Source organism: Blennius ocellaris (assembly GCF_963422515.1).
Source record: "Blennius ocellaris genome assembly, chromosome: 12".
In the NCBI taxonomy this organism is placed as follows: domain Eukaryota; kingdom Metazoa; phylum Chordata; class Actinopteri; order Blenniiformes; family Blenniidae; genus Blennius; species Blennius ocellaris.
In genome coordinates, this window is record NC_137661.1 from 3,268,722 (window position 1) to 3,281,585 (window position 12,864).

Below are 12,864 nucleotides of genomic sequence, written 5' to 3' on the forward strand. Positions count from 1 at the left end.
GTTGTTGAAAAGCAGAGCCACACATGATTGTAGCACCAAGCTGATGACACAAATATTGTTGTCTTTATGCATCGGTTGAATCCAAGAAGATGAAAAGGCTATTTTTATTCTTTTTGAGTTATGCAGGCTTGTGCTGGAGATTTTCAGCTTTAACTGGGTTGGATGAAAGAATCTGATTTTTGGCTGTGAATGTTTGACTTTGGATAGATGGACAAAGTGCTGCCAAATTGTTAAAGGAGTGACAATTGGTCACATTAGTAATAAAATGGTTTTACCTTTCACTTCTGTTGTATACTACAGCATCCATGGAGGCAGGGTCTTCATATTCACGAGCAAGAAACTCTAATGCATCTAATGTCCCAGTCTATACTTGTGACTTGCATATAAATCATTGGCTCAAGAACTACGAACTACGATAAACAAATGCTTAAGGATAAAGGATGCTGCCTTTATGCCTTGGGATTTGTACTTTCAAGTAACACTGCTTTTCTATTCCTTGACCCAATTATAACCAATTATAACCAAGTCTATTTTCTGGGCATCTGCAGTTCTTCACCCAGCTTTTGGACGGGGGAGCAGGCTGTTAACTTCAATGTTTTTTTGGTCATTATTTCCTTCTATTTGTGCTTCAGGCTTCTGACTAGTTGAAACACTGAAGTTGAATTGCATGCATGAATTCACAGTGCATGGAAAATTCAAATGTATTGCAGTTCAGCCTTCACAGCGACACAATGCAGAGAGAAATTTATCTCAATCTCTCACAACTTTGTTCAGTTTTATGTAAAAAGCACTTGATGTGTATTGCCGCTTGGCCTTTAATATTTCAATGAAAGGCAGGAAAAGAGGTGTGTGTGTGTGTCTAGTGATGGACTGGTCACCAGTCCAGTGTGTCTAGTGACGGACTGGTGACCAGTCCAGTGTGTCTAGTGACGGACTGGTGACCAGTCCAGTGTGTCTAGTGACGGACTGGTGACCAGTCCAGTGTGTCTAGTGACGGACTGGTGACCAGTCCAGTGTGTCTAGTGACGGACTGGTGACCAGTCCAGTGTGTCTAGTGATGGACTGGTGACGTGTCTAGTGATGGACTGGTGACCAGTCCAGTGTGTCTAGTGACGGACTGGTGACCAGTCCAGCGTGTCTAGTGACGGACTGGTGACCAGTCCAGTGTGTCTAGTGACGGACTGGTCACCAGTCCGTCACTAGACACACTGGACTGGTCACCAGTCCGTCACTAGTCCATCACCAGTCTATCACTAGACACACTGGACTGGTGACCAGTCCAGTGTGTCTAGTGATGGACTGGTGACCAGTCCAGCGTGTCTAGTGATGGACTGGTGACCAGTCCAGTGTGTCTCCTGCTCATGGTGAGCTGGGATTGGCTCCAGCGCCCTGAGCAGAAGGTGGATGTCTTTTACTGCTCTGGTGTGTTTCACACTGCTAATGCTGCTAGTGTTTGACTTGTGTGCTGTGAAGATGAGGATTCTTCTCCTGGTCACTATTGGGAAATGTGGCAAAGTTGGAAACGGTTCATTTGCTCAAATATTGTAATATATATTTTTTTTTTAATCTGAGATAAAATGAACACGTCACAGATATGGATGTGGAGAGAGATCCTATATTTTTCCATTTGCGAATGCAAACTGAGATTTCCTGGCTCTTCCCTTGGCAGCGAGCGTTTTCTCCAGACGGCCTGAGTGAGATGTGGAATGAAATGGTCAAAGACGAGGAGATCACATTCAACGGAGAAGAATCTGCTCACCCCGGTAGGTCACCACCACATCTGTTTGCCCTAAAGTTTCTGACGGATTTACACAGGTGGTCACCACGATGTGCAACATGCTGTCTTAGGACACCGCTGGACACACGTCTGGTGTCGGGGGATGGTTTCACCTTGTTGCCCAGGACCAAGTTAAATGTCGTAATTTGTTTGGACTCTTTCAGAGGATTGTCCTGATTGTTTTGGCACTCAGAAGAAGGATGAAGCGAACGACAAAGAAAAGAAGGAGGAGGAGGAGACGTCTACATCTGTACACCACTCCATCATGGAGACGTGGGACTGGGGCCGCCAGCCAGGTGAGACAATGCTAGCTAACCTCAGCAGCCCTCTGCCAGCCAGGTGAGACAATGCTAGCTAACCTCAGCAGCCCTCTGCCAGCCAGGTGAGACAATGCTAGCTAACCTCAGCAGCCCTCTGCCAGCCAGGTGAGACAATGCTAGCTAACCTCAGCAGCCCTCTGCCAGCCAGGTGAGACAATGCTAGCTGACCTCAGCAACCCTCTGCCAGCCAGGTGAGACAATGCTAGCTAACCTCAGCAGCCCTCTGCCAGCCAGGTGAGACAATGCTAGCTAACCTCAGCGGCCCTCTGCCAGCCAGGTGAGACAATGCTAGCTAACCTCAGCAGCCCTCTGCCAGCCAGGTGAGACAATGCTAGCTAACCTCAGCAGCCCTCTGCCAGCCAGGTGAGACAATGCTAGCTGGCCTCAGCGGCCCTCTGCCAGCCAGGTGAGACAATGCTAGCTGACCTCAGCGGCCCTCTGCCAGCCAGGTGAGACAATGCTAGCTAACCTCAGCAGCCCTCTGCCAGCCAGGTGAGACAATGCTAGCTAACCTCAGCAGCCCTCTGCCAGCCAGGTGAGACAATGCTAGCTGGCCTCAGCGGCCCTCTGCCAGCCAGGTGAGACAATGCTAGCTGACCTCAGCGGCCCTCTGCCAGCCAGGTGAGACAATGCTAGCTGACCTCAGCAGCCCTCTGCCAGCCAGGTGAGACAATGCTAGCTAACCTCAGCGGCCCTCTGCCATGCTCCCTCCTTCTCCAGCTGGACTCTTTATTTTGGCCCTTTCTGCTTCCTCGTGGAGGGAAGGAGTAGCCACTGACTCCAGGTTTCACAACACCTCCATGTTGACAGCATCCAAGTGTACCAACCATTTGGACACACAGCTGGCCGCTGCGTCTCTTAGTGTCACGTCTGTGTGGCCGTTCTGAGGCCAGCTTGTTCTGCCGTCACGTGAAGGGTTGAAGAGTTGACATGACAACTTGCAGTCTGAGTGGTTATTTTTACCTCCTCAAAGTGTAATCTTAGTTGGCATTGCAGTGTTGTTGGGAAGGAGAGGGTTGTCTGGGTGGGACGGTGCTGTGGTAGTATGAGATAAGCATTGGGGAGGCACGGGTGGGGGGGTGGGGGGGGTGGGGGTGGGGGGGGCAGAGGCCAGGTCTACATGGGTCAGCGGATGCTAGTTGTCTTGGTTGCTGCTTTGCTGGTGTTTTATTGAGTGAGCCAGGAAATCACACTGATCCAATGGTACGGTGGGTGTACCAGGGGCACGACGTGCACTAGCGCTCAGTCATTGATGCTGAAAGTTCAAACGACAGACTTCCTGTTTTTCCATTGTGTGACCAGATATCAGGGACCTGGTGGGCTCAGCAGTTCAGCTCCCACCCAAGTGACACTGCATCTGTCCTCGCCTTCAATAGGTTGTTTTCTTAATATTTTAGAGAACTTATTCCTGGATGAGGGGTTTTAATTTGGAAACCTCACCTGGTGTTTGAATAGTAATGAGGCCATGAGCATATGTGCTGTAATATTGTCTGGTATTTTGATCACCATGTGACTAAACGGACACTTGGCCGGACCATGTTCAGTGTGTGAAGTCTTTCTGCTTTGGGATATGTACCGTACTTGGAAATGATCGTTTTGACTCATTTGTCTTGGTTTGTATGCCTACGCCCTGTTGCCACAAGGTATTAAAAATAGTGTTTCAGTAATGGAGTGAAATACGATCAGTTGTCAACACAAACTACTATGAGTCCATTTGGTTTGCCAAATATGTTGACATGCAGAACATGAATACACAGAGCAGACATGATCGCAGAAGGAATATCAGGCTGCAGTGTTCACGTTGTACAGTGCTCCGGTTCAACATGTTGAAATCTCTGCTCATAAAACACAACCAAAAAGGCAGACAATGTATTTGATTGCTCGTTGATCCAAATAAAAGTGTTCTTTTAATGGCGCCATCATGATGTGCAATTTGGTAATAGATGCATGCAGAGATGGTAAAGTCATAACATGTTATACATGTATAAAACAGTCATTAAATATTGCGTTGAGGATCACCCTGTATTAATTGAAAATAAAGTTGTGCTTGAAAGGACGATAGAACATATAAGAGAAACGAGTGTGGAGTCAAACATATTTGTCGCTCAGAAGTTGAACTATGAACGTGAACAGCTCTAAGAAGTGTAATAATGGTATCAATTTTAAGATTTCCTGCGCTAACAACTTAATCACTGTAGGACACAAAGTCATTCACACAAAAACAGAAGGTCCAGAATCGTACAGGTAATAGGTGTTTGTGGCTTTAGGTCGGCGACGTGCCTTTTGAGCCTTTCTGGCTTCTTGCTGACTCAACTTGTTCTATAAAAGTGATCAGGGTTCCCCTCGCTTGGTGGCTTTGGTTCTGGACCCTTTGGGCCGGGGGCTGATCTGAGTGTTAGTGGGAGTCTATCTGGGATACATATCTCTTTATCTCTTCTGACAGCTGAGCACGGCTCACAACCTCAGGCCAGCCTGGCTTACATAAAACCCCAGTGGATTTCAGGCGCGCTATTTTGGCCCTTCAATGCAGAGTTGCTGTACGGATGCACAATAAAGGCCTTTTAAATTACGTGACTGTGGTCAAAGTTGGTGGAAAAGCAATTTCTGTGTGGAGTTTTTTTTCTCCCTTTTTAAGCAATCTTACTTAAGTGAAGTAGTTGTAATTTTTCACATTTAGCTTTGCTGAAATACCATGTGAATTGATATATGAACCAATTCTGAGAATGGAATTAGATTAAATTGGAGCTGTGTGTTTTATGAATGTCTTAATTTCACTGCTCGGTGTTTCCATTTGGTTGCATCTGAATAAAAATACATCTTGTTCAAGTGTGTGTGTGTCAAATTCAAATGTTTGTTTTTGATTCAAATGCATTTTATTGTTGTGGAGAGGTCATACAAAAAAGTACCATGTCTTTTGTTTTTCGAATTGTGTTCAAAGCATTACTGTAAAGTCTGGGCTAACAGGAACACAAAACTGGAGATACTGTGATGCAGCAAGGTTTGCAGTTTAGTTCGGGGAAATTCATTTCATATTCTTTGACGTTGAAATATGTCATAAGATGGATGCTAGTTTTTTTATGTCTGATTCCTTGGAATTTGAACTGGTGTTGTATTGAAACGCTGCAACCTGCTTCTGTGTGAGTGGAAGGCTGCAGGTCGTCATTGTTGGCATCTATCAAGTGTCGTGTCTTTTGGACAAGGTGACGTTTTTAAAAGCACCACGAGGATCCAAAAGTTTCACCTGAACATCTTGTGTTGTTGCCCATACAGCTTCCTGCTGCTTTATGAACTGTTCCTGTCATCGCTGGTTTAGTCATGAGCTGGTGTGTCAAACTCTTATCCTTGCCCTGCATGTTTTCCATGTCTTTTTCTTTCTTTCTTTTTTCTTACCCTCGTCCTGTTCAGCAGCTTGGGAGACAATATGAAGTGATTGAGAGCTTCTGATGTCAGAACAGTTTTTGCTCTTGCAACGGGAAGAGTCTCCCCATGTTGCTGCTTTATTAGAAGTTGGTATGGCTGCTGTACACGACCCGGGGGGAAAGATCAAAGAGAGAGAGAAGATTGAGAGGAGAGGGAGTGGGGGGTAGGGGGATGGGTGGGGGACAACATACAATACCCTCGTTAGGGCTACATATATTATTTACAGTAATCACACTGATCCAAATACTTTCCAACTGTTATGAGATTAAACCAGCCTGAGCAGCTCTATCTAGACAGTAACATGATTTTCTAGATTAAACCAGCCTGAGCAGCTCTATCTAGACAGTAACATGATTTTCTAGATTAAACCAGCCTGAGCTGCTCTATCTAGACAGTAACATGGTTTTCTAGATTAAACCAGCCTGAGCTGCTCTATCTAGACAGTAACATGGTTTTCTAGATTAAACCAGCCTGAGCAGCTCTATCTAGACAGTAACATGGTTTTCTAGATTAAACCAGCCTGAGCAGCTCTATCTAGACAGTAACATGGTTTTCTAGATTAAACCAGCCTGAGCAGCTCTATCTAGACAGTAACATGATTGTCTAGATCACATGTGTCGAACTCCGGTCCTTGAGGGCCACAGCCCTGCACGTTCTCCATGTGTCCCTGCTTCCACACAGCTGATTGCAATGAGCAGCTGGTTCTCTGGCTTTGTGCTGAATGTGGTGATGAACCATCAGGACATTCAGGGGAGGGAGACGTGGAAAACGTGCAGAGCTTCGGCCCTCGAGGATCTGAGTTTGACACCCCTGCATTAGATTAATTTACATGTGGTACATTCCTCATGACCAGTGGTCTCAAACTCAGATCCTGGAGGGCTGCAGCCCTGCATCTTTTCCGCGTCTTCCTCCCTATTCGCGGTTGGATTGGTGGATGGGACCTTGTAGTGGCCTGGTGGGAGCCCTACTGGCGGCATGGGGGGTGGGAAGCGTCCTCCTGTTTTTGTTTTGTTATGTTTTTTGGGTTGTTGTTGTTGTTGTTGTTGTTGTTTGTTTGTTTTGTTGTATTGCCTACCTGCCCATTTATACTCCTGCTTGAAAGTCATGTCACTGTCTAGACAGAGCTGCTCAGGCTGGTTTAATCTAGACAATCATGTTACTGTCTAGACAGAGCTGCTCAGGCTGGTTTAATCTAGACAATCATGTTACTGTCTAGACAGAGCTGCTCAGGCTGGTTTAATCTAGAAAATCATGTTACTGTCTAGACAGAGCTGCTCAGGCTGGTTTAATCTAGAAAATCATGTTACTGTCTAGATAGAGCTGCTCAGGCTGGTTTAATCTAGAAAATCATGTTACTGTCTAGATAGAGCTGCTCAGGCTGGTTTAATCTAGAAAATCATGTTACTGTCTAGACAGAGCTGCTCAGGCTGGTTTAATCTAGAAAATCATATTACTGTCTAGATGTATTGGTTGAATACATCCACGGTATTTATGCAAAATATGAAGCAAATCCAACATAACAGATGCCACTAAGGGCAACTATTAGGGCTGTAACGGTACACAAAAGTCACGGTTCGGTATGTACCTCAGTACAGAAGTCGTGGTACAGTTCGGTACTCGGTTAAGGGGAAAATGAAGAAAAACAAAAACTGCTCATATTTAATCCAAAACACTTGTTTGTTTTCTGAAACCAGACTTTGGTTTATTCTTCTCTTTGGTTACCAAAGAGAACAATATACACAAATGTAACAGAAATACTGCTGGATAGTTCTTAATATCAAATAAACAAAATACAATAAAATAAAAAACGTGCAAGTGCGGCATTAATAATTCTAGGTTATTCAGTAACAACTAAGATTACTTTTCCAGTAAAAAAAAGGATGAGGACACTGCTGCAGCCAAACCAAGTTCAGTGATATTTATAATACAAATTTAAATAAATTAAATCAATGAAAGAAGTTACCAGTTCCAGCTTGGTGTGTGTAGGTGTGGTTTACACAGTTTCATTCAACCTTTATGTTCTTTGTCAGAAAGATTGACATTTCAACATTGCGTGCAGAAAGGACTGATGTTTGGGCAGTTATCATTTCCCCAGCTGTAGAAAACACCCTTTCGTTTGGGACAGTAGATCTGTTGCTATGAAAACACGGATGGATTTAATTATTGCCTTCAGCCGTTCTGAATTGCCAGACAGGGCTTGTTGAAATGATGTCGGGAGTCTGCACAGTTCCTTGTCCTTGTTTTTTCCTCGTAGCGGCGACTGTGACACATGGACGGTGCCATTTTTAATGTTTGAGTAAATTTGGCGTGTTGCTGGCTGCACAATTCAGGACCCCATCGCAGTGTCCACATACGACTTTGGTCTTGTCCGCTTTTTTTCCCTCCTCTGTCATCCTTCATCAGGCAACCAAAGTGATCCCAAACAGGTCATTTTAAAGATGGCGGAGTGTCTTGCAGCTCTGGTTTCTTGATGTTAGCCTTCGCCGTCACATTAGCCAGCCATAGCAGAAGTGCCGGAAGGTGAATGAACGGTCAGTCACATCCTGTGGTCTGCTGGAAGGTTGGCCAGTGGAAGACCAACACAACTGTGGGCACTATGAGCTTTTACGTTTTGCATTTAAAACAATTCTGTACATGAACTATTGTTATTAGTCTTAAAATGTGTGTACCGCAGTGCACCTCTGGACCGAACGGTGCTGGTACCAGGACGTACGTACATTGTTACACCCTGAGCAACTATGATGGCTCTCGTGGAACTTGAGTGGCATTTATGTGATTAGATGTGAATCGTTGTTCTGCATTTCACTTGGTCACCTTTTCATTTTGCAATTAATGATGATATTGCTTGATGGTAATGGGTTTTATTTCCTTGTGCTCACAGATGAGACCGAGCTGAAGGATTGTCTGATGGTGCTGGTTGACGACCAGCAGAAGCTCTCGGCTCAGATGGCTAAGAGCACGCTTTCAGCCCAGCGGCTGCGCCAGCGCCTGATCATCCTGGAGCGCTACCTTATCTCCCTCTGCCACAGCATGATGGAGGAGAAGTACATGGTCCGCTGGAAGACGCCCCCCAGCCCGCCGCTGCCTGCCGCTGACAATAAAAGGTGAACTAAACACTGGAATTGAAGGTAGAGGGTGAAGACTGTGGTTAAACCAGCAACTTGACGGCTAAGCTAACAGCTGATTGATGCCCGATGCAGGTGGCTATGCTAACGGCTCAATGATGAAGTTGACTTCATTCTCCATCATCTTGGTGGAAAAGAGATCAAAGCCTGTGTGTCCTGGACAGAACAGGACAGGTGCTCACCACAACTCCTGCTGTTATACATGTTGTATATTTTGATATACAATTCAAAGACTACAGTATACAACAGTGTGTGACTTATAGTCCGGAAAATATGGTAATGACACTTGTGTTTTGGGTCTATTGGCTCTTTTATGTATGTTTTTGTGAAGTCCAAATTATTATGGTAAAGTATTCCAGAGACAGTTAGTTCCTGAATTGACTTTAACAGAAAAACTCAACATGGGTGACAAGTGTTCATCTTGCCAACTTCATTTGTGAAGAAATGTTCTCAAGTGCAACGAGATTGTGTTCTGCATTGGTGTGTTCGCTGCTGCTGAATGCTTTGCTTGGAGATAGAAGTGTGTGATAAAGTTCTATTTATTCAATTTGTAAACTCAAGAACAATTTTAAAATAGAATCACTTGGCATTTTACACTGACGCTGGCCTTAACTGACGCTGAACTAATTTTGTGTTGACCGGAGTTCAATTCCAAATCATGAATGAGCTGCTGAGCTTTTATCGCTTATGGGTTCCTTGATGGGAAGGAAAGAAATAGTTCTGTGATAAGGCCCAATCGCTGCATGCCTGATGGACATCATTACAGACAAACCATGCTATTACAGCTCCCCCATTAAAAAAAAAAACAAAAAAACTTTTTGGCTAGTATATTGATAAATTAACGTTGACATATCTAGTTTTTACCAGAAATGCCTTAATATGTACATTGTGAAAATGAATCTGTAAAAGTTTGCAAACTGTGAAATCTGAACAGTTTGACTAATAACACACAACGGCAGTCCACCGACCAAGCAGCAAGTGACATGCAAGGATTTACCCATAAACAACTTAAATCTGTGTATTTTGAGTTTGATACCACATGTCGCTAGCGCTGCTCGATTAATCCAATTTTAATGGTGATTACAATTTTGGCTCCAGATCTCAACATTCATATAATGGAGGAAAATGATGATGTGGTATTTTCGTTGCGAGATGCGCATTTGGCTCAGGCATTTCCGGTGCAGCCTGTCAGACAGGAAATGACGACACATTTAACGCGAAAGCGCAGGCGCTAGCTACTTAGCGGTAAGTTGCTACTTTTAAATTTCCCGAAAAAAGTTATGAATGTATGGTTTCTTGCGTGTGCTCGCTGTTGTTATACCTGCTGTAAACTAATATACACTACTCACAAAAAGTTAAGGGTATTTGGCTTTCAGGTGAAATTTATGGGAAATGTAAAAAGTTCACGCTACAGTGATGTCATATCATGAAAGGAGGACATTTAAGTAGAAGGATGCACTGGTGATTTCCTCATCTGAAACAATTTATTGAAACAAAAGTTAACAACAATGTTGGGTACAGCACAACAAAACATGTCAGCGTCTCAATAACTGGCCATGTGCCCTTGAGCATCAATTCCAGCTTGACAACGACGTCTCATGTTGTTCAAAAGTCCACTTATTGTCTGCTGAGGCGTCCCACTCTTCTTGAAGGGCAGCCCTCAGGTCATGAGGGTCTGAGGTGCAGAGCCTCTACAGGGCGACTCAGCTGATCCTACAGGCTTTCAATGGGATTCAGGTCTGGAGAAAGTCCAGACCCCTTGAGGTCCACCAGCCTCCGACAGCCGTTCTGATGACGTGACCTGGAAGAGCTGGAGCGTTGTCCTCCAGGAAGATGGCATTAGGCCTGTGTTGTTCATGTAGGGGCACAATCACTGGATCAATGATGTTATTCAGGTAGTACGGGCTTGTCACTGTACCACCCACAAAGTGTAGGGAAGTTCTGTACCGACTGGACACACCGTCCATACTGTAACACCGTAACACCGCCACCAAACGCTGGTCTGGTGACAACAGTGGCTCATGCATAGCGCTCTCCTGGACGTCTCCTGGACGTCTCCTGGACGTCTCCTGGACGTCTCCTGGACGTCTCCTGGACGTCTCCTGGACGTCTCCTGGACGTCTCCTGGACGTCTCCTGGACGTCTTCTTGATGTCTCCTTGATGTCTCCTTGATGTCTCCTTGATATCTCCTGGACGTCTCCTGGACGTCTCCTGGACGTCTCCTGGATGTCTCCTGGATGTCTCCTGGATGTCTCCTTGATGTCTCCTGGACGTCTCCAACAATCGTTGGCGGCCATCATTTCTGCTCAACATGAATCGACTTTCATCAGAGAACAGCACTGAGGCCCACTGGACCCTCGTCCAGCGTAAAAGCTCCCTGGTCCATCAAGACCATGACGCCTGGGCCTGGTGGTGTGGCCAGGTACCTTGCAGGTGGTCTACAGCAGACCACACTGATGGTGTGGTCAGGTATCTTGCAGGTGGTCTAGAGCAGACCACACTGGTGGTGTGGTCAGGTACCTTGCAGGTGGTCTACAGCAGACCACGCTGGTGGTGTGGTCAGGTATCTTGCAGGTGGTCTAGAGCAGACCACACTGGTGGTGTGGTCAGGTATCTTGCAGGTGGTCTAGAGCAGACCACGCTGGTGGTGTGGCCAGGTACCTTGCAGGTGGTCTAGAGCAGACCACACTGGTGGTGTGGTCAGGTACCTTGCAGGTGGTCCATACAGACCATGCTGATGGTGTGGTCAGGTATCTTGCAGGTGGTCCATACAGACCATGCTGATGGTGTGGTCAGGTACCTTGCAGGTGGTCTAGAGCAGACCACACTGGTGGTGTGGTCAGGTACCTTGCAGGTGGTCTAGAGCAGACCACGCTGATGGTGTGATCAGGTACCTTGCAGGTGGTCTAGAGCAGACCACACTGGTGGTGTGGTCAGGTACCTTGCAGGTGGTCCATACAGACCATGCTGATGGTGTGGTCAGGTACCTTGCAGGTGGTCTAGAGCAGACCACGCTGGTGGTGTGGTCAGGTACCTTGCAGGTGGTCCAGAGCAGACCACGCTGGTGGTGTGGTCAGGTACCTTGCAGGTGGTCTAGAGCAGACCACACTGATGGTGTGGTCAGGTACCTTGCAGGTGGTCCAGAGCAGACCACGCTGGTGGTGTGGTCAGGTACCTTGCAGGTGGTCTAGAGCAGACCACGCTGGTGGTGTGGTCAGGTACCTTGCAGGTGGTCTAGAGCAGACCACGCTGAGGGAAACGGTTTCAGATGGTCTGACGTGACACTTGGAGCCTCGCACCTTCCTTACATGTGTCTGGAGTTGAGTGGCCTTCGTCAATGTCGCGGTCATCAGGGTGGGATGTGGCCAAAGAATGTCCACTTTACACCTTTCTGTGACTCTTCCAGTCTCTGAGTCTCTGTTCAACCTGCTGACCCTCTGTGACCCTCTGAGCTCAGTGGACACTCCGTCTGAGGACGTCCTGTTTGAAGCTTCACAATGCGAGGTACTGTTGGTCCATCGTTAGGTGTGGTCTTGGTCTCATGAGGTCAAAACGTGAACAGCATGATGAGGACGACTGTTAGACACCAGCTCTAATTGAACCAGGACATTTATTGGTGGATTACAGGATCAAACGCCTGTTTTGCCGTTAAGCTCCTTGTTAGAGAACTTGCACAAAAAGTACTGAAACGTTTAACAGTTGGACACGTGCATTGAAAAGCTTAGAGAAGGTCATTAAGTTCACCTGTAAAGGTTTGAATGCATTTTAGGCTCGCCCTGAAACTTCACCCAAAAGCCGAGTAGCCCTAACTTTTTGTGAGTAGTGTATATTGATGATGATCATAAAAGCACGTTACACCAGTGGTTTAGATTCAAAGGTTAAAGATTAAGGTAACAGGTAAGGTAGGGTAAGGTTAGGTTAAAGCTAACTAATGCTAATGGTGGCTACTAGCATTACTAAGTACTGAGCCTCGCTGCCTCACAGGACGGCCAAAGAATCAACATGTAATGTAACGCAACATGATTCCTTACTGTAGTTTATATTGGTATCAAAAGTTATTTATTTATTGGTTTAAAAAGATTGAATGCAGAACAACAGTTTACTTTTTACTACTTCATTACAAGATATGTTTATATATTCAACAGGAGAGGTTTTTTTGAACATGTTCAATAAATGCAAAAACATAATCGTGTAAATGATCGTGATTTCAATATTGCCCCA

General features: G+C 45.7%; 1 protein-coding gene across 1 annotated transcript in view; it reads left to right on the top strand.

Annotated features, from left to right (window-relative positions):
• Positions 1–1,561: 1,561 nt before the first annotated feature.
• herc2 (HECT and RLD domain containing E3 ubiquitin protein ligase 2) overlaps positions 1,562–12,864 on the top strand; it is an 88,551-nt gene continuing 77,248 nt past the window's right edge. The window contains 3 exon segments of the mRNA XM_080505752.1: positions 1,562–1,763; positions 1,942–2,073; positions 8,399–8,621. Coding sequence (XP_080361878.1) covers positions 1,595–1,763; positions 1,942–2,073; positions 8,399–8,621 — 524 coding nt within the window. The 5' untranslated portion in view covers positions 1,562–1,594.